Consider the following 23,866-nt stretch of genomic DNA (forward strand, 5'->3'; position numbering starts at 1 on the left):
AAAAGTCATCCTAACTAGAAGCATCAGTTCCTAAAGGGAAAAACCAATGTGATCCTGCTTCCTGACTTTTCAGGGCTAAACTTCAATGCTGATGTGGAATTTTCCATTGGCCTATATTTCTTGTAAACAGGGGAAGAACACAAGTTGTAATGAAGATCAAAAACTGGTCAAATAATTGAAACTGCAATCCCAAACATAAAACATAGAGAGAGAAACAGGGGATTTTGTAGGCCAAGGCCAAAATGATAGCAAGGCAATCATACAACATATTTAAAATAAGCTTCAATTCATTCCAAAATTGTACTAAAGGTACACCAACAGTATAGATGATGATCAGTGTCGAAAATGCAATACTAGCAGAGGCTCCAAGTTTGTACTAGGCACTTTCAGCTTCAGCTCTCAAATCCTCAACCACATTTGCCACAGAACAACACAGTCTTGCTTCCAAGGCTAAAGAAGTAACCACTGCCTTCATGGATCTCAGCTCTTCACGGAACTCCAAATTCAACACTAATGAAGAGAAATGCTCGTTCAGAACGAGCCCAAAACATTTGACCACTGCTTCAAGGGTAGGAACCGAATCACAAGCCTTCAACCCCAACATTGAGGATGCCTTTGGGCATGGACCTGCTTGTGGAAACCTCTCGTACTTCTTTAACCACTTTCCCAAGTATCGAATCAAACTCATGATCTCTTCACCATTCAATTTACTAATAGAATATGGGAATATCACATCATCAAGATTTGGGGAAGATAACAGATAATGCAGACACAACTCAGAAGCCAAAAACTCATCATGGGCAATCACAAGCAACACTGCAGCCTCCTTTGCCACATGCGATTTCTTCCCTTTGAGATCCTTATTGCTTGCCTTTTCTATAGCCAATTTCGCTTGGCTTTCCCAACCTTTCCTCACTGCAACCATACTGCTATAAGCCCCTCTAGGCGGCAATAGGAAGTATTTCAAAATGCAGAGTAGTTCAGAAGATCCGAGATCTGTAAAATGTTTAATGCATAAACAAACCAAGTCTGACCTCCTTTTCTCCACCAAAACTGAAACCAAATTCGAATAACTAGAATGTGCAACATGCCCATTAACAATCAGTGCTTCCACCAACTCCCAATTCCCCAAAACAAGACACGCCTCCAAAACCAACTCCGACACATCCCGACCCATCAAAAACCCTAGCTTTTCAATCAACACCCGTGTGTACCCTTCAGTCGATGGGTCGACACCAACAGAGACATCAACTTTCTTGCCATTTTTCTCGAGAAAAGAACTCAAAATCCCGATCAAATCATCAGTATTAAAACTGCTAGGGTTTTTGAGCTTCCGCTTGAGCTTTTTGAAGAATTTGTTAGCCGAGTCGATGATCTCGGAATCGGTTTGCGAGATTTGAAACCCGGAAACGGGAACGACAAGAGAATTGGGATCTGGGTTTTCGACATTGGGGTTTAAGCTGAGGAGAGAGTCTTCTGGGTTGAGAATGATTGGATAGGTGGATGGAGCGGTGAGGGTTTTGGGATTGGCGGCGGCCTTGGTAACAAGTTCCAGAAGAGACATGGCCAAGCGGAAGACGATGCAATAACCTCAAACCAACGGGCCGACACGGCGGTGAGTCGGTAGCGGCGGCGGAGGAGGAGAAGTGAAGAAACCCTAGACTAAGTTTAGGGTTTTTGGAGCCTGCAGCTGAGAAGGCCGGTAAGGTAGTTTCTCTGGTCAGGCATTGGACTCATTTCGAAAATCAAATATCAATAATAAAATAAAAATAAATTCTCTTAAATAAATATAAATACGAATATTTCTTTGATTTTTAACATTATTTGGAGGTGACTACATAATTTATTTTTTATTTTATAATAAATAAAATATTGTATTATGTTATTAAAGAACATATAATTTTAGAGGTGGTTGAGTGATTTGGAACTTGGAGGTCTGAATGTCATACCATGGGAAACAATGGGTGTCACAAACTTTTGAAAATCTAACTTTCAAAAATTATAAAATTATTTAAAATCATTCCTAAATATAAAATAAAATAATTAATTTCATTCATCTCTTTTAAAATTTTGATTAAATAAGCCTAAAATTGGTTAAATAAGCGTAAGATTTAAAATTTTATTAAATAATTATTTTTATTTGTAATTTCCATTTATTTATCTCCATTCACTCAGGCTTTGCCCTTAACTATTTTTCAAAAATTAATTGTGTCGCCCCATGGTTTCAATTTTCAACTAACTGGTGGGACTTGCGGGGGCCTTGCCAATTCAGAAAATTGAATTTCCTTTGAAGTTTTGGATGCATGAAGGGTAACCAAGGATTAAAATATCACCGATCGTACAAAATTCGGGAGGATATATCCGTCAATCAATATATCGATTTTTTCATGTTTTAATCAATATTTCATCGATATTTTACTGAATTTTTAAAATTTTTATTATTAAATAAATAAATTATAATTATTTTATTTTTATATATTGATTTAATTTATCAAGAAATATAAAAATATAATTTTTTAATAGGTCTTTTTTTATATAATCTATATATTTATTAAATATAATAAATATAAATATTAAAAAATATAAATATATATTATTATTTATTTGATATCTTAATATTAAATATATTTTAATATTAAATATATTTTAAAATTAAACATATTATCATAATAATATTATAAAATAATCTATAATGCAATTTAATAATAAATATATATTTATTATATTTTTTATGATGTAAAGGATATTATTATCAAATATGACGAATATATAACTTTAAAATATCTATTTTTATTTCTTATATAATTTTTTTAGAGTTTTTTTAATATTTTATCATTTTTATTAATTTTTATAATATTTTATATCAAAATATTCATTAATATTTTCGATATATCTTATATATATCCATAAAATCGAAATACTAATATATTTATGATTACCATTGGTATCCAATGCGAGGGAGTATAGGCCTAGTGTTGCAAATGTTTTGAAAGACAACTTGGAGAATTGGAGATTAGGACTCATGAAGTGGTTGGCTAAAGTAACCATTATACGAATTTCAGCGGAACGTCATATCATTAAATTATTTTATTCATTATATTTAATTTATTTAATAACCTAAATTAAATTATTTACTTTAAATTATTAAATCGATTTATTAAACACCCACTATATTTGTATATTTAAGTTTGATTACTTTTTAATTTTAATCTACTAGTTGGGTTTTAGAAAAATAGTTTCTAAAAATAATTTTTTTTATATTTTAAAACACAAGACTAAACGAGAATTAGAATGCTTTTAATATGATTTTTATGTATTAAAATAGTTGTTAAAAAGTAACTTTCATTTATAATTGTCAGTTTTTTTATAATTATTTATTTAAAATAATATTAAAAATAATTAAAATATATTATAAAAATATTTCATTTTCAAAATAAGTAGTAAAAAATTATTTTCTATTAAAAAAAAAAATCAAACTTGTTTTCCAAGTTTCAAAATACACTGTTTTTCTCTCCTAGTTTTTGTTTTTTTTTAAGGAATGATGAATAAGACTGAATGGTACATTGGTATTAAATACTGGGAGTAAATGCATGCTGATGCAGCAAAAGTCAATGGTCTTCCATACGCCTTTTTTGAAAGGTGGTAGGAATGGATTAAAATCCGCCCACTGGAAACTTCTGCATGGCCCCTGGTTTTGGCCTTTGACTCCCCACATACCAACAATTTTTACCTCTCCAAAAACCTCCGACCCCCCCGAGCCTATTTCTACTATCTTCCTGTACTCCATTCTCTCTCATTCCTTCAACAGTGAAGCAAATCTCTACATGTTCTTTCTCTCTTTTCTTCCTTTTTATCTCCTCTACAGCACCAGAATTATATAAGGAACTAAACAAAGGGAAGACACAAGGTATCACTGTCTACCCCACGCTATATATGTCCCCTCCATTTCTGTGATACAAGCGCCAGCTAATTCCTCCATACTCGGACATTTTTTTCAGGAACCCATTGCTTGGTTCTTTGTTCTTTTTTTTGGAGGGGTTTCTGCAGCGTCCATCTGGGCTTGGTGTACTTTTGTATGACGATTGAGCTGGCGAGGCAGAAGAGAAGAAAGGGGTCTATGAACAGCAGAAGCCGGAAACTAATGCTGAGTCCAGTTCAGCATCTGTATGAGACCTGCAGCGAAGTGTTTGCTGATGGAAAGGCTGGCTTTGTTCCGCCCCCGAAGGATATCGAGCGGCTGAGATCAGTTCTGGGTACGTAGTGATCATGGTTTTGTCTGTGATTCTTATGTCATATTTTGATCGTTTGAAGATTTGCTGTTACATTTTTAGTTGCAGGTTTGAATAATTGACATTGTTTTAGGTGTTCTATGTGAGAATGAATGAAAAAAATGTTATTTGATGATTGGATTTCCTTGGTATATATGTGATTCTGCCGTTAAAGTTTTGAATTGTCGGTTTCTGCTTCCGGGTCTCTCTCAAGTTCGAATTTTTGCTGTGTTTGGAGCTCTTTTATCACGTAAATTCATGAAAGCGTTTGATGGGTTTCTTGCTCAAGTGCTGGTTCTGAATTACAAAATTTCTGCTATCAGTTCTCTACTTGGACTGGATTTACTGAATATATAATTGAATTCTGCTTCCTTTTTATGACCATTTGGCTTTTGCAAATGATTTCTGGAATGGGGGAAGATATATTGTAGGACTTTTTATCAACTTCCCTGCAAAGTAATGCTTTTTCTTTGGTTCCCCCATGTTTAAATTTTAGTTCTACTGGACTGAAAATAAAGACTATAACATGGTTATATTAAGAATTGAATGTATGGTTGATAGCCATCAAGTTTTTTGTTGGAGAAATGGTGGCCAGACAAGTAATATGAAAAAGAGAATCTCTAAAAGTATCAAGATCTGTAGATGGGTGGAAAACCAGTGCAACCGAATCATTAAAGGCTTTCAGATATTTCCATGATCCTTCTTGGGAATCTTTTCCTTTGTCTACTGTATATTTTATTTATGGGGGAAAAACAAAAAGAAAAAAAAAAAAAAAAAAACCTTCTGCTCAGGGTGCAGGAACCTCGTGCAACTCATGGTGCCATGAGAGATTGTAGATTTTCTAATCAGCATGATTGATGTAACAACCAACAAATATTTTGTATCTCAAAATAATGGATGAAACATAAAGGGCGCAATAAACCAGTGCAGGTCCTCTCCTCAAGGTTTTAGTTTGAAGCTGTCCCGTGACAAACCGAACCTCTGAAGCAATCACAATAAGTGTACCCATATTTTTATAGTAAGCTTTCCTTAGTCGCGTCTAAGTTTGATTTTAGTAGTCACATTGAATTTGGGATAACATTTTAGTCAATTGTGCATGCATTTATGCAGATGAAATCATGAAGTTAGGATTGTTGGGGCATCTGTGAAAGAATTAGAGCAAAATCAGTATTAAACTGCAATAAAAATGCAGTTTACTTCAATGTTTTGAACAGCATCTATAGCTCGATTTTCATATTAAGTGCTTATATTAACTAACCTTCTGTTTCTATCTTTTCACCTGCTTACCTCTGCATGTGTGTGCTTGTGGAAGTACAGTTTTGGTTTAGTATGTAGCTCTTTCTTCTCTGATCATTTCCTGTTATGTATGATGGGTAACACAGCGGATACCAGTAAGGTTCTGTTTTCTTCAGAAAGCCCTTTTTGCAAGTTCCTTCTGCTACCAAATTTAAGAGCATAAAGTTGAAGAAAACCTATAATCCAGTGTGTTATAACAATATAAGATCAGATTATTGTAATTTCATTTTCATAGATATCTAAGAAGAAAGTAGATTCATTAACTTACATTTGTCAATGTTTTTTTTTTTGGTTCTTTATCCTGCCATTATCCTCCTTCAGTTCAAGGGATTTATAGCTTGTTTGCTGTACTGGCTATTGGAACGATATCCTTGTTTTATTATAGAATTCACGTTAGTGATTTTGTAATCATCCTGCACTGGACTTGTATGCATAGGTGTACGGCTGCCTCTACATAGGTCTGAACTTTTGAGTTAATTCTCTCTTTAAAAATAAAAAATAAAAATTCTCCTTCATGCTTACATGTGTGCACAAATTTTCTCTCTGTAGATAACCTGAAACCGGAGAATGTCGGCCTGTCAGCAGACATGCCATATTTCAGGGCAACTGGATCCGACGAAGTTCCTCCTCCAGTGACGTACCTACATATCTATGAATGTGATAAATTCTCGGTACCCCTTTGCTGTCTCTCTCTCTCTCATATACATTATAAGCACAACCCTTCCCCCCTCCCACCCCCTCTCTAATGTTGTTTTCTGGATCCTGGTAAATTGAATTATTTTTGGCCTCTTACAAATTTCACTTTGTAGATTGGGATCTTCTGCTTGCCGCCATCTGGTGTTATTCCCCTTCATAATCATCCAGGCATGACTGTTTTCAGTAAGCTCCTCTTTGGGTCGATGCACATCAAATCATATGATTGGGTGGCCGATGTTTCGTACAGCAAGAACCAGAATACACACCATGAGGACTGTAAGTGCTCCCTTCTTTTCCATTAATGCATGGACCCAATGAATGGCCAATTTCTATGTCATTTATTCCTCTTGATGCAAAAATGACAATGTTGTTGTCGGCAGTGGCAGCACTCCAGCATGAACCCCGGTTAGCCAAGGTTCATGCTGACTCTGATCTGACTGCACCTTGCAAAACCTCAGTTCTCTATCCAAATGCAGGAGGCAATATGCACTGCTTCACAGCATTGACTCCATGTGCCATGTTAGATGTGCTGGGTCCACCCTACTCCGATGATGAAGGCCGCCACTGTACATACTACAATGATTTTCCTTATGCCACATTTTCAGGTACGCCATTATTGATCAATGTAATGTAGGAAGTGGTGGTAGAACTTTAAGTTAGTTTTTTTTTTATTTTTTTTTTATGATGGAGCTTCTTTGTTGGGCGCCCATCTGTGCTGGCATCAATGAACTCAATCACACTTGTCAAATGCCTACTTTTGGTTGGCATCAATTACGACAATCTATAAGAATCCCATGTGATGCCCCCTTTTTTTACTTGACCTGCTCCCTCCATTTACATATATTATATATAGCAAGTGGGGTGACATAGCTGCAAAGTTGGGACGGGGGTTGGGACGGAGTTGCATTTTTTCTTAGAAATAATATATTTTATCAGTCTTGGCCAACCCAGATGGTTTTTTTTTTTTTTTTTTTTTGTCTGATGATGCAGGAGATACGGGATCATTACAAGCAGAGGAGATGGAAGGATGTGGGTGGCTTAAAGAAATGGAGAAACCCGAGAGCTTTGTCGTGGTTGGAGCAATGTATAGAGGCCCACAGTTTGTGGAGAATTGACTTTACTTGCCTTCCCAGGCACCTTGTAAATGGCTGCGGTCTTTTCTGTTGTGATGGAACTTTACCCTCGCATAGGCTCTAGTGTAGATGCCCAACTAAAGCGAAAAGTGACATCCAAAATAGATTGTAGGGAGCTTGTCATCTTTATGGTTCTTTTACGTAGATTATTACCTTGTTCTTTTGTTGCTGGCCCTTGTCGTTAATAGAAGTTTGCATATCAATCTCTCGTCTTGGTTTGAGATGGGAGTTTGGTTGTTTAATTGTTTTTTTCAACACCCCTGTTTTGGTCCCATAATGGGATTTCATTTTGGAGTAACAGAGCAATACACTGGGCAAGCGCCAGCACATGAACTATTCATTTCATACTTTGTTGTTAATAGTCACTTCGCTGAATTGGATTCTGGAAACGTGAGGTTGCCTCCATGTTGCTCTGGATCGGGTTCAATTCCTATGACTGGTTGAATTTCCTAATAAATTAGTTAGTGCTGGTTAATGTGATGCAGTCTGTACCCTGAGGTCCCAAGACCTCAAGGTTTCGGTCCCATGGGAACTGGTCCCAAGGTCTGAGGCCCATGACCCCAAGGTTTTGCCCACCATGGAGAGTCTATAGGCGTTGGTTATAAAAAACAAAAGGAAACAAATGAAGAAAAAAATATTTGTCCGTGGATCGCGAAGAGGTTGACGTTAGAAAACTTCACAAATAACTTTGAAAGCTTCTGTGCGATACAATTCCATTCTTTTAAATTTGTTCTGTTGATTTCTTGATTCTAAGTTTTGTCTCTTGCCGCCCCGAAAAGACAAATGCCGCTGGTGATCATCCAGATGCCACTGTTGAAAGTAAACACATCTTTTGCTCGCTTTATTTTACATCATCTTTTGGTTGCATTACTTTTTATCACTTAGTGGTTGCATAAAATTGTTAATACCGATAGACCACAGAAAACGACAAGCATCGACATGCTATTATTAAATTGTCCTCTCGCACTATGCCAGATGTTTGCATTTTATATTTGAGATTAGCCATATAGGCCCCTTCCCTTGATGTCAATTGTCAATCTTCAGGTAGCTGGTGGAATTTCCCAGTGACTTGGCAGGGGACCAATATCATATATGATTTCTCTATGACACGACCAAACAAGCTTTATTGCTTCTGGCGTCCCAATTCCTGCCCCTCTTGGGTCCCCTGCTGGTCCAAACCTGCCACAAAACCATTGTTTTCCACATATATTGACGTACTTTTGACAATGTCATTGTGAAGCAGGCAAGAAAGGAAGTGTTGGATCTTCTACATACCAGTGATTCTGTGGAGCTCCTGTTGTTCTTGCCCTTAGTCCAGCATAAGTAGTCCCGTTCACTGATTTCCCAATCACTTCCTACAACCGGGTTTTACAAGAAATAAGTTCGAAACAATTTGAATACAGCAATCCATTTCATTAAACCTACAACGGAAATAGCTTGGAAATATGCCAACTAATACTTCACAACATTGGGCTAGAAGATGGAGAGAAGGTTCGGCTTTAAAAACAGAAACACAGGAGAAACACTGACGAATCATCAGGACTAAGGAACCTACTTAAAATTAAATCTGTTTATAAATGGAACTGACCTAAGTTAATCTAAACCCAACCCAGTTTTAGATGAGCTAAAAACTTTAAGCAAATGGTGGGAAGAACAGCATCTGAGATATGCCTCCTGTTGTCTTTTAGGACATGCATGTGTAAGGCTAAACTTCCCCATTCTGAAGTTGATTATTTATATGCCCAAGGTATAAAAGCAATAGTCAAAGCTTGTGGGAACCAGATTAACAGGTTCTGAGCCCAAACAGCCATAACTGAAAGGTTCAATAACCAAAGCATCTTGTCACCACGGTTGGATTGACTTTGTCTGAGTAGTTTTTTTATATGTAAAGGTAAGATCACTTCACTTTATGGCAAGTTGATGGTCAGGATGCAGTACACAATCCAAAATTTGACTGAAAATGAAAAAAGAATGGTGATGGAGTCTTGCCTGCAAAAACAGGGAATCATTAGAAACCACCGCAGCAGTTAAATGTGCATGCATCCTCTCAAGTGCTTCCAACACCCTGGGTAGCTGATTGTCTTTATAGTCAGTTACAACCTAGGGGCAAAGACATAGTCAGTAATACCTTTGGGAAAAATCCAATAAAATAAAGGTAAGTGTATCATGCAAGTGTGCATACAGTCACACAAACAAAGCTAGATTCTCAGTTTCTACAACTTTCCATTTGGCCCAGTTCGCCAAGAATTTTTGGCATCTGGCACTACAACAATATGAAACATGCGTTGTTGCTTCACAGTATGTAAATATGTGCTTAGAACAATAAGGTTATGTTTGGTTTCCGGAAAATTCAAGAGAAAATGCAAGGGAAAGAAAAAAGAGAAAAAAAATAGATGGAAAGAAAAAAATAAAGGAAAATAAAAAATAAAAATAAAGTTAATATTTTATTTTGATATTTTCTTCAAACTCATTTCACTTATTTTTTACTTCTATATAAAAATTGCATAATTTAAAAATATATAAGTTTTAATTTATTTCAACTAATTTTAATTACTTTTTATTTTCTTTCGTATTTTTCATGGTAAACTAAATTGTGTTTCCTTAGTACTTTCCCAAAACCAAACATAACTTAAAAAGATCATTTTAGAAATCCTCAAGTCAAGATATTTCTCAGATTTTGATGATTAAAAAAAATCACCTTGGAAGAAGAAGTTCATGCAATAAAATAGTTGTTTTTATGTTGCTATTATTACTTGTTACTATCATAGGCCACACTGGGTTCAGGTTCAGATGGGTTGCTCAACACATTTGCCCAAGTCTAAACCAGATTTAGTGGTGGATTGATGCTTTCCAACCCAAGCCAATTTAAACCAATAAAAAAGGAAAGCTGTTGAAGCACCTATTAGGAGGATGCTTTCAAGTTCCAACCAGCTCAACAGTTTTTATAACTAAATTTTAAAGAACCAAGGTTAAAGGTTTAGTTTACCAAGTACCTTTTTATGTCCTCATGAGCAAACAAAATTTGAAATGTGATCAAGTTTGGTGCAGTGTTCCCTCTTAATTACCTGGAATGGTCCAAAAATCTCTCTTGTAACAAGCTCATAATTGCCATCCTTCAGCATTTCTTCAAGCGGAATATAAATGGCTGTTGGTTTTAGAGCACCGTAAATTGGAGGGATCGAATGATTTTCTAAAGCCTTGCCACCAAATAGTAGCTCTGATCCTGGTATCTGAAGCAACTTATTCATATGTTCTAGCATTGCTTCAGTTGTAAACTGCAATAAAAGAAAACACAAATTAACATATTAAAAATATCAATAGGATTTCAAAAGGGATATTGGCTGTGACTTTGCCATACAAACAGATCCAAATAGAGTTTGCAGGGTGTAGGGAGAAAATTGGTAAGGGCAATTACAAAGATCAGACAAACGGAATAGAGCCCTGGGCAAATCCCAATGATGCCATATATCCTGCTTGTTAACAACATTGTTGGCTAACCACTAGCATGCCATTCTTGCTAAAAAGTTGTTGAGAAGATAAATAACATGGTAACGTATGGCTCACTTGCACATCACTCAATGCAAAACAGTATTTCTTGGCTGTGAGCCAAACCATATTCCTAATTTCCAGGCAAACAATCTAATGATGCATTCATTGTCTTCACAACCCTCAAAGTGAATACACCTTTCAGCACAAGTGCAGGAAATTTATACTCGTTTCCACAGATAACACAAATTCCTACTAATTGCCGCATGGTCCACTCTTTTTTCCACCTAACAGAATGCAAATGCAGAGGTCAAACATCAGGTACATCTTGAGACTCTAAAACAATTTTTTAAAATCAAACCCAGCCATGGAAACAAAGAAGAGCAGCTAGTCAAATTTTAAACATCAGCAGGTCAACCAAGTTGAAATGTATGAATTCACCAACATATTGTAAAATAAGAATTAATTCTTAAGATGCATGTTTCATTCAGGCTTAGTTCTAAACCCCCAGGCAAGTCCAGTCACACTAAGTTGGCTGGCTTCTTGGTTTAATTTAACCATGATTGGCCTGATCCACTGGAGAGGCCAGTCCCTATCAATCAGTCTAGTTAATCAGTAAGATCCAAGTTGTATAAATTGTCCCAGAAGCATTGTTAGCCACAGCCGACAGATCTGGAGTGGTAGCCATTTGGCAGGTTCCACCTAACATATCTTTAAAAAGAAGTTTGATCTATTTGGAAGATTCAATTCCAGGAGTATGCTTATGGCCAGCCAATCAGTAAGAACCAAAATTGAACATATCCCAGGAGCACTGTTAGCTATGCATAATATGCATGCAAATTGGTAGCCAGTTGACAGGTCTCATCTAACATATCTGAAAAAAGGTTCCATCCAATTAGATGATGCAATTCCATCATACTTGCTTTTCTTGACTGTTTTTCTTTACATTTTCTTACCTTCCAAATTGTTAACAGCATGGTTCAACTTACCAGTCAGATGGTAATAAAAAAAAATATCAGCCAGGTCAGGTGCAATAACAATCAGCTGAGCAAGCTTATTTGAGCGATAATAGAATAATGAGAAAAAAGACACCATGCTTACACTCAGAACAGGTCCAATAGTTAGATCTTCTAACTTCCTTCTTGCAGCAAGATCTTTCATTCTGGAAATAAGTGAACTTTTAAACCAGTTCTGCATAAGAATATGATATAATTAAAAGAAAAGAAAGAATTTGGATAATAACCACTTGAGACTAGAATTTCCAATACTTGATATTCTTTATAATGACAAACTCTATTTGCAATTGCTAGAGAGAAATGCCAAGAGAACAATTACTTCAGCCTACAACCATAATCTTCCAAATAAACAAATGCAAAACCTACAGAGTTGTCAGAGTGAAGCAGCTAACCTCATGCATGAATACTATTGACTGCGCAGAGCACTTTTGTCCACTGCATGCATATGCATCTTGATCACAGACCCATGCAACATAGTCCACCTGTCATTCAAGAACAAAATGGGTATGACTCAACAAGGGATTTACAGTTAGAATGTGAGAATATATGGATGGGAAACTGCATGAACTAGAGTCATAAATTGTATTTAAGAAACCTCTTGAACATCTGGTCCCAGAATTTTCCAGTCAAATCCTGCATCTTCCAATTTAATCCGACCCTTTAGGTCAACAGCTAACTTATCTGCCACTCTGGAACTACCAGTAAAGAGTGTCATTCGTGGATTTGCCTGTAAAAGTAATCCCACAGGTCAAAAAGACTACAATAGAAGTCATTTTCATCTTTCACTCATGTGAATACCACAATCCAAACCACCATCACCACTCCAAAACACCCACAGTAATTTCTACCAGTACGAGCACTGCTACTGCATCTAGCACCAATCCACAGCCACCATTGTCACAGACACATCAATACCATGACAAAGCATGCTTCTTTATCATTTTAGCATATTTTCCCCAAACAAGCTTTGTATTTTTGTTTCAAACAGACAACACACACACACTCACAGAACAAAAAACTTGTATACATATTGCCTTTGTTGCTTTTTGAAATACTCTAGAAAAGCATGATCGAGTGGGAAAATTTAAGACAGATGGTAAAAAACACAATGTTACGATTAAGACATGAACTGGGCTGTCAGATGACTTTGTGACATGTGAGAACCTTCTCTGTTCATTGGAAGACTAGTGCATCACTTTTTAGGTTGATGTACAACAGCTCAAAGATCAAACTGTTAACTCCACTCCTAGAAGCTCAAGCACATATGACATGCTTTTTGCCCCAAGGGGAAAGACCACAGTCAATTGTTCTCAAAAGCCAAACTGACAATTTGTTAAGAGCTTAAGTTAGGGTCCATCTTAGGAAAACCAAAGTGAAAGAGGCTTAGAAACTTAATTGAAAACTGAGCATCAGAAAAAAAAGGCTCAAATTTGCACAACCATAAGTCCCTAGGAGATGAAGACCCAAATGGTTAAATAGATTTAAAAACCAAAAGTGACAAGAATAAATAAAAAAGTGACGAAACATTCTGAAGACTGGCAATTCCACACTATTATCATAAACTTATAATTAATTCTAAGAGATATAAAACCTACAATTTTAATTTTGAACATTAAAATTGAACACAATCTTGAAGACATTCATTTAAAGTTAATCAAAGAAAGAGATGAATAGAAGGATTAAAGTTGAGATCCCTCCTTAGTTGATGCACAATTAGCGATTACAAGATGTTCTTGAGAACGAACCTCCAATAATAGTTTGTTCATTGTCTTTCCATCAGAATTTATAAAGTCAAGATCCTCCATAGGCAACCCACAATGATGAAGCAATCGAATCATCTGCTCCATAACAATACTCACCTAAGAAAAAAAAAATAGTTAGTATATATGATAATCTGCATATAAAATATTTTAATAAGAATGTCTAATGGAAAAAGATAGAAATAGAGTGTCTTAGTAAGGGTGGCTAATACCTGCAGGAATACCATAAAAAATTTTAAAAAGGAAAAGAAAAGGAAGAAGGAAGCCGACAATTTGACATTAGCTGTTGCATTTTTTAAACTACAAAACCTAGTAAAGACCTATCTGTTGATCTATCCGCGGACCAAGTACATCATTCCTCTTTACCACTTCCACAAACATCTGAATATTTTCCTCCACCCCAACCCAACCAAATAAATAGAGTAATAATAAAACTGAAATAGTGTTCCAATAAATAATTAATATGATGACAAAGAACTAGAATCTCCTACTATCAAATCAAGACTGCCTAAATACATTTCTGAGAGCATACCTTGCTATCAACCTTAAGAATGGGTTTGTTGCCCATGTAAAGGGCTCCCATCAACTGAAGGACAGGAATCTCCAAAGGGAAATTAAAGGGTGTAACAATTGCCACCTGCACCAATGATTTCTCAAAAGTGAAAATTGAAACATATAAATTGAGTGGCTGTCTACTTTTGCAATGAACAAAATTTTTTAACATATTGATGCACAAATATATATATATAAAGACCCAAAAAGTGACCTTTTCTTTCGATTGGGACGACAATTTACATATTGAGAATTATTCTCATACGATATTTTGTTGTTCAGTCAATAGTTATAAGAAAACAAAGGAAGGCTTCAATATACAATAGAAATTCTTAACCACCATTTTTTTGTATGCAATAAACTTCATTTTGGAATGCACCTTTTTTGCTAACTTGAGTCGTATAAAGTCAATAATAAAAGGCTCTATATTTAACAATTCCTAGTGGAAATATAAACAAGCTCCTGTACATCCATAAAGTTGCTTAATTTTCCCCTTCATAAAAATCTGTCGATTACTTCATGGTTTCAATAATCACTGAAAACCAACTCCAGAAATCTTGCAACATAGTTTCTACCAAATTGATCGATGTATGTTCAAAGAGAGTGCCTTACCGGACCATAAGGCCAACGAAAACCATGACTTTGCTGCCCAAGATGATTTCCTGGCACTGCAAAAGACCTCGCCAGGAAACGAACCTGCCAGATACAGTGAAAGGGAGAAATGAGAAAAGATAAAATGCAGTTAACCCTAGCACACTAATTCAAGAGACCATAGGTCATGAGCTGAAAAATGCCCATTTGATTATAAAAGTTTTCAACTTTATCGAGGTTTAGAGTAGATTCTTCCAAGATAAAAGGAGTCAAAGAAATTAGGAAAAACAAGAAAATTACAAATAAAAAATTTAAAAAGTAAAACAAAAAACAAGATGATGAAGAACAGGTAAACTGATGATATTAACAGGCATAAACACAGAAAATTGTTGTAAAACGGATAAGATTATCACTTAGAGGCCTTTTAACATCAATTATGCAATTTCACGGAACTTTCTTTTCCTTTTTTGTCCTCTTTTTCAACTGACAGAAAAATGGTTTTGTTTGCTAAATTATCATCATATACCTGATCACCAGAAAAATTCTCCAGAAATTTTTGTGTAACATAAACTTCACCAAGAGCCTGTTGATAACTCTTTGGAGCAACTCTTTGTATTAACCTAGTGAAGAAATCGGAAACCTGAAAGTCATACAAAATACAAATTATTGCAGATATAAATGATTATGACAGACTGACAAGCAACATTGCTTAACTCTTAATTCAAACTAACATCCTTCTTTGAAAATGCTACCTTGGGCAGGGAAAGCATGTGAGCTGCCTTGTTGGATATGTCTCCTAACATGAGATACCTGAGAGACACAATGAGTATGTTTATCTTCTAGTACAGTTGCACAACTGAACAGTAACAATGATATTCTCAACTAATATGTACCTGTAACAATCCAGTACCAACAAGTCAAAAAGAAAAGTAAGCGAAGACAAGTAGAATTAGAGTAAGATTGAAGAAGACGCGTGTACAACCTTTCAGGTGCTTTAAATGGATTATGTAGACCATGTTTGGGGCACTTGGACAAGCTGTCCACAAATGGCTGCATACAGTCACAAAATCTTTAATGTACTTTGACATTTACTAAACATTTTTAACTATTTAACACAATGAAAATCTACAGCCTTAAGTATACAAACCAAGGTGTGCATTCATTAGTTGAAACATATACTCTACACTCAGAAAAGGGCAAGCTCTATTGGAAAAGAATGCAGAATTATAAGACATATTCCAAAATCATACCTGTATTCCTGTTTCATCTACCTCAGCAACTTGGATGAATGGTTCTCCATTTAAAGGATCCACAATTGTCTCCCCACTAGTAGATCCTGTCCATTTGCCTTGCACTAAAAGTAAAACATCCCATTTTATCAATATTTGATCATTGTAGGGCAATATCAAACAATGACTACATGTCCCAACTTTACATCCAATAACTAATGCATGACGAACATCCTTACACATTGTTTTAAATCAAAAGAACGTTATTGAGTTTCACCTGTCAAACATCAAGTATGATCCAACCAGTAAATCCAAGTTTTCTCAATGTACTCATTCAGTGATGCATGCAAAAGAGTGAACATGACAGAACAAGGTAATTTTCAAGTTACAAGATGCCATGTCAACTTCATATAGGTCAACAGCCATCCAGTCCCAATCTGTTAGAAGTTTCCAAGTGTTTGTTTAACTTCCTCTGCTTTCTTGGCAATCAAGCAGGAGATAGCATGTCTTTTCTAGTTTTACTCCATTTAGTTGATATCCATTTAGCTACTTGCTTCAAATGCAGGACACATTCCACTCAAGTTCACATACCTACCCAAATTTTGTACTTCAGCAGGTTGAGAACCTGATATCTCTTCAACTTCTATGGTTGCAAAAGGTAAATTATGAATAGATCTGTCACACACACACAAAATAAATGAATGAAAGGGAAAGATATATATACATATATATATAGAGAGAGAGAGAGAGAGATTGACTGCTGGAAGAGATCAGACAAAGTATAAAAAATTCTATATGCTAAGCACATATAGCATGAGGTTATCACTTGTCCCATAAAAATGAGCTATTACAAAGCACATACATTTTTCCTGTACCAATTAACAAATCCATCACAAAATGCATGCACAATAGTTCAGTTCTTTTAACTCCAAAATTTAAGATAATCACCAAACTTAGATATGGATATACGGATACAACATAATAAAAGGGAAAAAAATCAATTGGCATAATAAAAGGTAAAAAAAACAAGTTAATTAGAAATAAAATAAAAGTACAGATATCTTTAATACGAACTCCCTATCCTTCTTAGGGATAGGATATAATAAAAAGCCAAAAAAATAAATAAATAAATAGAAATCAATTAAAAGTAAAAGTAAATTTAATAAAAACTTTCTATTTTTCTTTCTTTATCTTTATCTTTTCTTACTTATCCCTAAAATATTCTTCAATTCTGAAACAAGCCAGAGAAATTGAATTGCATAATAAAAGGCAAAAAAAGAAGTTAATTAGAAATAAAATAAAAGTACAGATATCTTTGATAAGAACTTCCTATCCTTCTAAGGGATAGGATATAACAAAAAAACAAAAAAATCAATAAATAATTAGAAATCAATTAAAAGTAAAAGTAAATTTGATAAAAACTTTCTATTTTTCTTTCTTTATCTTTATCTTTTCTTACTTATCCCTAAAATATTCTTCAATTCTGAAACAAGCCAGAGAAATTGAATTGGTATTACTTCCCTTGATAAGATTACAAGTTATTGGATCTACATAAGTACCTAGGTTGACTTATGGTTCTAGAAAAGTAAAAAAATAAAGCAGTCATTTCTTGATTTTGTACATTATAGACAATAGTTGTACACTACCTATAAAAAAAAAAACAAAAAAAAGGAATAGTTGTACACTCTAAAAAAGGAATGAACATGATTCTAAAACTTTAGGAGATCTTAGAATCAATTAGTCAATTCTGGATCTCCTTTGATTTCTTGAAATTTGTCAACCCTCCCCCTCAAACTAGTGCTAATATATTATGCATTCTCAGCTTGTCTAGGATTTGATGAAATGTAGAGCCCACCAGTTCTTTGATTGGCATGTCTGCCAAGTAATTTGAGGAAGTGACATAAGAAGTGCAAAATTATCCTAGAATCTAGCTTTTCCTTGATAAAATGTCTATCGATTCCTACATGTTTGTGGTCAAGTTGGACAAGATTGTGAGTCATACTTATTGTTACCTTGTTATCACAATATAGTTTCATAGGACTCTTGACATTAATCTTTAAGCCACATAGGAAATTCTAATTCATAATAGCTCACAAATTCCAAGTGCCATAGCTTGAAATTCTGGCTGTGCACTTCATCTTGCTACATCTGGCATTGCAAAATTGTACAATATCCTGTGGTATATGTCCAGTCCACAATGGATCTAGCCCAATTTGCATTGGCACAAGCTTCTAGAGATATTTTCTTTATTTTCGAGACAAAATTCTCACACTAAATGTTCCTTTTAAGCAACGAATGATGTGGTATGCTACCTCTAAGTGAGATTTGTAAGGATTTTGCATGAACCGACTCACAACACCTATGGCATAGGCAATGTTAGGTCTTGTGTGTGATAAGTAAAACAATTTCCCCTTACCTATCAAAAAAAAAAAAAAAGGCAAAACAACTTCCCCTCTAGTCTTTGATAAGCACCTCGAGCAACCATTAGTTCTTCTTTAGAGCCCCCAAGTTTGTTATTTTGCTCAATCAATGTCTTGACAGGTTTGCATCCCAATAATCCAGTTTCCTTTTGGAGCTCCCCAATGTACTTCTATTGAGAAATTACAATCCCACCCTTTGCCAATGCTACTTCAATGCTTAGAAAATACTTCAACTTCCCTAGGTCTTTAATTTCAAACTCTTGAGCATTAGACTTCAAGTTGCTCATTTCCACCAAATCACTATCATTAAGGATAATATCATCCACATAAACAATAAGAGCAATTATGTGATGCTTGATTACAAGGCGTCCGGCTGGCTATACTCTATCTGGGTCTCCCTTTGGGTGGGAACCCTAAGGCGTGTGGCTTTTGGGATCCAGTGATTGAGAGAATCTCAAGTAAATTAGATGGGTGGCAAAAGGCCTACTTATCCTTCGGGGGGAGGATAACTCTTATTCAATCTTGCCTTACCTATTTGCCATGTTACTTCCTTTCCTTATTTAAAATTCTCGCTTCAATGGTTGCAAAAATCGAGAGATTGCAAAGGGATTTTTTATGATCAGGGATTGGGGAAGGCAAGAGAGATCATTTAGTGAGGTGGGATGTTGTGTGCAAATTAAAGGCAATAGGGGGTTTGGGTTTTGGGAATATTTCTTGGAGGAATCTCACTCTTCTAAGGAAATGGCTGTGGAGGTATCCTAGAGAGGGTTCAGCTCTTTGGCATCAAGTCATTTTAAGCATTTATGGTTCACACTCCAATGGTTGGGATGCTAACACTTTAGTCAGATGGTCACATCGTTGTCCTTGGAAGGCTATTGCACAAGTCTTTCAGGAGTTTTCCTTGTTTACTCGGTATGTGGTAGGAAACGGGGAAAGAATTCGGTTATGGGAAGATTCGTGGTGGGGGGACCAACCTTTGGGAACCCAATATCCAAGACTATTTAGAGTAGTCGTGGATAAAAACATTCTTATTTCTTCAGCTCTCGGTCCTACTCGTCCTTTCTTTTGGAATTTGAATTTCCGTCGTAACCTGTCAGATTCTAAGATAGAGGACTTAGAAGGCCTCATGCGGTCACTTGATGAATTGCATCTATCTCCTTCGGTCCCAGATGCCAGATTCTGGCCATTATCCTCTTCAGGACTTTTTTCAGTCAAATCCTTTTTTCTAGCATTATCTCAATCTTTTGGATCTCCTCAGAACTTTCCTTCAAAGTTCGTTTGGAATTCTCAAGTTCCTTTCAAAGTGAAGTCCTTTGTCTGGTTAGTGGCACACAAGAAGGTGAATACTAATGACATGCTACAAGTGAGAAGACCCTACAAAGCCCTTAATCCTAATATTTGTATTCTGTGCATGAAGCATGGGGAATCAGCAGATCATCTTTTTCTTCATTGTTCCTTGACAATTGGGTTGTGGCACAGGTTATTTCAGTTAGCTAAGATGGATTGGGTTCCCCCGAGGAGCATATCTGAAATGATGTCCATCAAATTTAAAGGCTTTGGTGCTTCTAAGAGGGGGATAGTTTTGTGGCAAGCTGTGAGCATCGCTCTAATTCGGGTTGTGTGGTGGGAAAGAAACGCGAGGATTTTCGAGGATAAAGCAAGGAATTCAAAGTTCCTTTGGGACTCTATTGTTTTCCTTACTTCTCTTTGGGCTTTCTGTTCCAAGGCATTTAAGGGGACTCCCCTTAATGTGATTCAACTTGATTGGATAGCGGTGTGTACTCCATAAGGATTGGTCCTTATAGGGAGTTCGTTTGTTTTCTGTGTATTTTCCTATAATTTAGTTGTCTTTGGCAGGAAGATTTCTCATCCTTTTTCTTGTACTTCTTTTTTTATCAATATATCTTTATGTCATTTCCAATCAAAAAAAAGAAAAAAAAAAAAATTACCTTCCTATTTGTGGAATGTTTGATAAATAAAGTGTGGTCTTCTTGGCTTTGGTGATATCCCCTTTTTAACATAGACTTATTGAACCACCTGAACCAAGCCCTAGGAAACTACTTCTATCCATAAAGAGCTTTCATCAACTTATATACTCTATTTTCAAAAGATATTTTTTCAAAACCAGGTGTTTTATTCGTGTACACCTCTTCCTCAAGTTCACCGTGAAGAAATGCATTCTTCGCATCAAATTGTTGCAAGGGTCAATCCAAGTTAGCTGCTAAAGACAACAAGATCTGAATAGTATTCATTTTGGCCACAAGTGCAAAGGTTTCTTGAAAATCAATTCCAAATGGTTGTGTATACCGTTTAGCCACAAGCCTTGCTTTGTATCTCTCTAGGCTACCATTAGCATTACATTTTAAGGTATACACCCACAGGGTTTTTCCCTTTAGGAAGGTCTGTCATCTCCCAAGTTCCATTCTTCATTAAAGCATGCATTTCTTCATTCGTGGCATCTCTAGTTTTTATTCCCAAGAGGCTGATAAACGTTCTTTGGAATCTCAATAGTAGTAAGATTACACAAAAAAAACCTTTGTATGTAGGAGACAAACAATGAAATGATACAAAATTAGAAGAAGGGTGTTGGGTACACTCTCTAGTGGTTTCCTAAGAGCAATAGGAATATCAAGGTCTTCTAATAAAACAGGAACATATCTGAAATAGGGGTTGTAGCTATATTTCCCATACCTACCATAGGTTCAGATGATTAGCCTTGCAGAGGAACAATGGACTTTTTCTTCCTTGTATACACTCAGAAACCTTAGCCTCTTCGGTCATCCGTAAGTTTCAGATTGCTGAAAAACAGTTTCAGTTTTATTTTCCTGGTTAAGCTTTTCAGATAGCTAAAGAAGAGTTTCAACTTGATTTTCCTGGTTAAGCTCATTAGAAGGCTGAGAGTGTAACATATTAGGGGACAGATTAGACATAGGCAGAGTTGAAGTCATAGGAAAGGCTAAAGGAGACTCAAAATCAGAAAAAGATAAGGTGGAATTCAAGTATAACCATGACATCCCATCTTCCATAGAATTCCATAGAATTCTCCCTCTGAATATGATAATATCAATGCATAAAAAAAATGACATCCATTGAGGTAAATAACTTTCTAAATGGAGGGTGATGGCACTTCTACCCTTTTTGAGTGGAAGAATATCCAAGAAACAAACATTTAATTGCTCTTGGATCAACTTTACTCTGTGAGTGATTTTGGACATGAATAAAGGCCACACCCAAATGCTTTTGGGGGAAGATTCCCAATACCCTAAAAAGGAGGAAATATTGTAAAAAGAATATCAATAGAGGATCTAGAATTCAAGACCCCAGTAGGCATACAATTCACAAGATAAGTAGCAGTGAGTACTACTTCCCCTAGTAACTTTTTAATATATTCATTTGAAAAATGAGAGATCTAGCCATTTCTAACAAATGTCTAATGTTCCTTTCTGCCACCTCATTTTGTTGAGGGGTATCAACCCAAGAGGAATGATAGATCAAGGTATTTAATGAGACTCTCATTAAAATACTCTTGACCATTATTTGATCTTAGGTTATGAATTTTTGCATTAACAAGTGGCTACCATTTTGTGAAATATGGGAAATATAGAATTGACCTTAGATTTTGTTTTTAGGAGACACAAGTTGTTCATGTATAATCATCAAGAAATGTAACAAACCAACAAGAACCTGAAATAGTTGCCACACAAGAAGGATCCCATACATCATAATAGATTAAACTCAAAGGAGTACTTTGTTTTGAATTATTAATAGGAAAAGATACACGATGATGCTTTGCAAGTTCACACACCTCACAATGAAACTCCTGAACATTAATTGATGTAAACCTACAAGTGATTGGAAAATATTTTTTCATTAATATAAGAAAAATAAGAAAATCATAATTGTAGCAAAATAGTCACTCTTTCACTTCTTTTTTATGTTCACAAAATTCTTAGGGAGAAATTAAAATAGATTAGTATGATATTTCTCTTATTAAAAAAAAAAAAAAAATCACCTCTTCAAGTTGTAAGGGCAGAAAACTCTTTTCTCCCAGGCTGTAACTTCCAATAGTGATGATAAAAGGCCTGGTAGAAGAGCTGTTTATCTAGTATTGAGAATCAATTTAGTTATGGTTTTCCACGTGTTCCGCACATCTTCATTTTTAGTTTTGAAAACAATTCTTGAAAACAATCAATGACATCAATTTATTGTTCTCTTAAAATAACCTATTTTTTTTAACTGTTTTCTAGAAACATTTTTTTTTCATTTTCAGAAGTGTCTTCTGATTTTGAGAGTAAATAAGTAGTTTCAGAGAACAGAACTAAACATACCCATAAAATTCCACGGCTCAAGTTCAATCACTTTTTCAATATTTATGCTCAAAAAATTTTTGATTAGATAACCCTTCTAAAAAGAAGATGGACAATATTTACTGGAAGACCATTTTAGGGAAAAACCTTTCTGTTCAATGTCTCTGAACAGGGAAGATAGAACAGAACAGGTTCAACTATAACTGGATTGGTGAAAATAATAGATGCCTAATCATACAAAAACAAGTAGTAGTAGAAACTAGAAAGGCACCCAAATCCCAAACCATTAGTTAAACAGAGCAACTACCAAAAACTAATCAATAAACTAAATCATGGCACTCATCTCAATTCAACTCAACAAAGCCCCACTTCAAATCTGCCACAAAAATATTTTCCACCCGACTGATAATTTCCAAAAATGGCAAACATCTGGAATATCTTCACTGCAATACATTAATTCATCAGCTGTGAAGGAGAAAAAAAAAAGGCCAAAAGGGAAGTGGCAACATGTTTTTACAAATGGTAAAACAACACCAAAATAAATAAATACATAACTGATCAGACTATATTGACTCAAAATCAACCAAAAAAAAAAGGAAAAAAAGAAACAATAAACAGAAACCCAGCCATCCTGAATAAGCATTGGTATTCAAAAGCAAAACAAATCCATAGATTTTCCCACGCCATGACTGAAAATCAATGGAGCTTGGGACCAGAAAGGAGTTAATACTTGATACACACCTTGAGAGACTGAGAGAACCTAACCAATTCAAAGCAGCAATTTGGGGAACTCTACCCCTCATTTCTCTGCATACTCCGAATCTATACATGGCGGCCGGTACTCAATATAGGGTTTACAGATTCGTCCTAAATTCTCAATTCTCTTCTGCATTCCAACTCACGAATTATGCTCACTGCAATGGAGGGCTGAGCTGGATTTTGCAGTTTTCGGGTTGCTGCCACTTGTCATCCGTATGCTTTATTTCCGGAGTTCTAATCTGATGTGCTGTAACCCACTCTGCTCCCATTGGAACTCGCAATCAGCGGTGAAAGCTGACACATCAAAGTCGATATTGAGTTTTGAACCCTCTGATTGGTGTCTGTGAATGTAA

At 35.6% G+C, this 23,866-nt stretch overlaps 3 protein-coding genes across 4 annotated transcripts; 1 reads left to right on the forward strand and 2 right to left on the reverse strand.

The window, feature by feature from the left end:
• Nucleotides 1-267: 267 nt before the first annotated feature.
• Nucleotides 268-1,877, reverse strand: LOC100257068 (uncharacterized). The gene has a single exon (XM_002273239.4). The coding sequence runs from the start codon at nt 1,562-1,564 to the stop codon at nt 377-379; it is 1,188 nt and encodes a 395-aa protein (XP_002273275.1). The 5' UTR covers nt 1,565-1,877; the 3' UTR covers nt 268-376.
• Nucleotides 1,878-3,714: 1,837 nt separating this feature from the next.
• On the forward strand, nt 3,715-7,648 carry LOC100260282 (plant cysteine oxidase 2). The gene is made up of 6 exons (XM_010665095.3): nt 3,715-3,907; nt 3,999-4,253; nt 6,114-6,235; nt 6,374-6,536; nt 6,641-6,865; nt 7,251-7,648. Exons 2-6 carry the CDS (start codon nt 4,076-4,078, stop codon nt 7,373-7,375), a joined length of 813 nt encoding a protein of 270 aa, XP_010663397.1. The 5' UTR covers nt 3,715-3,907; nt 3,999-4,075; the 3' UTR covers nt 7,376-7,648.
• Nucleotides 7,649-8,206: 558 nt separating this feature from the next.
• LOC100251938 (probable aldehyde dehydrogenase) lies at nt 8,207-23,760 on the reverse strand. Of its 2 annotated transcripts, none has more exons than XM_002273533.4 (16): nt 23,496-23,760; nt 16,623-16,702; nt 16,049-16,152; nt 15,781-15,848; nt 15,551-15,608; nt 15,325-15,438; nt 14,820-14,903; nt 14,188-14,292; nt 13,641-13,754; nt 12,491-12,622; nt 12,288-12,377; nt 11,981-12,070; nt 10,459-10,668; nt 9,383-9,493; nt 8,669-8,748; nt 8,207-8,572 (listed from the first exon to the last, which is right to left on the reverse strand). In XM_002273533.4, the coding sequence occupies exons 1-16, from the start codon at nt 23,582-23,584 to the stop codon at nt 8,434-8,436; spliced, it is 1,668 nt and encodes a 555-aa protein (XP_002273569.1). In that variant the 5' UTR covers nt 23,585-23,760; the 3' UTR covers nt 8,207-8,433. The 2 variants fall into 2 exon arrangements, with proteins under 2 accessions (XP_002273569.1, XP_010663395.1); XM_010665093.2 differs by lacking the exon at nt 23,496-23,760 and adding an exon at nt 22,253-22,442.
• Between the last annotated feature and the right edge of the window lie 106 nt (nt 23,761-23,866).

This window comes from Vitis vinifera, chromosome 17 (assembly GCF_030704535.1).
Source record: "Vitis vinifera cultivar Pinot Noir 40024 chromosome 17, ASM3070453v1".
NCBI lineage: Eukaryota > Viridiplantae > Streptophyta > Magnoliopsida > Vitales > Vitaceae > Vitis > Vitis vinifera.

Excerpts from the sequence above, each read along its gene's own strand:
- LOC100257068 (XM_002273239.4), bottom strand. The coding sequence starts at position 1,564 with ATGTCTCTTCTGGAACTTGTTACCAAGGCCGCCGCCAATCCCAAAACC.
- LOC100260282 (XM_010665095.3), top strand. The coding sequence starts at position 4,076 with ATGACGATTGAGCTGGCGAGGCAGAAGAGAAGAAAGGGGTCTATGAAC. Across the intron at positions 4,254-6,113 it reads GCGGCTGAGATCAGTTCTGG|ATAACCTGAAACCGGAGAAT; the intron begins GTACGTAGTGAT and ends TTCTCTCTGTAG. Across the intron at positions 6,866-7,250 it reads TCCTTATGCCACATTTTCAG|GAGATACGGGATCATTACAA; the intron begins GTACGCCATTAT and ends CTGATGATGCAG.
- LOC100251938 (XM_002273533.4), bottom strand. The coding sequence starts at position 23,584 with ATGTATAGATTCGGAGTATGCAGAGAAATGAGGGGTAGAGTTCCCCAA. Across the intron at positions 14,293-14,819 it reads TTCGTTGGCCTTATGGTCCG|GTGGCAATTGTTACACCCTT; the intron begins GTAAGGCACTCT and ends TCATTGGTGCAG. Across the intron at positions 12,623-13,640 it reads TGAACAAACTATTATTGGAG|GCAAATCCACGAATGACACT; the intron begins GTTCGTTCTCAA and ends TTACTTTTACAG.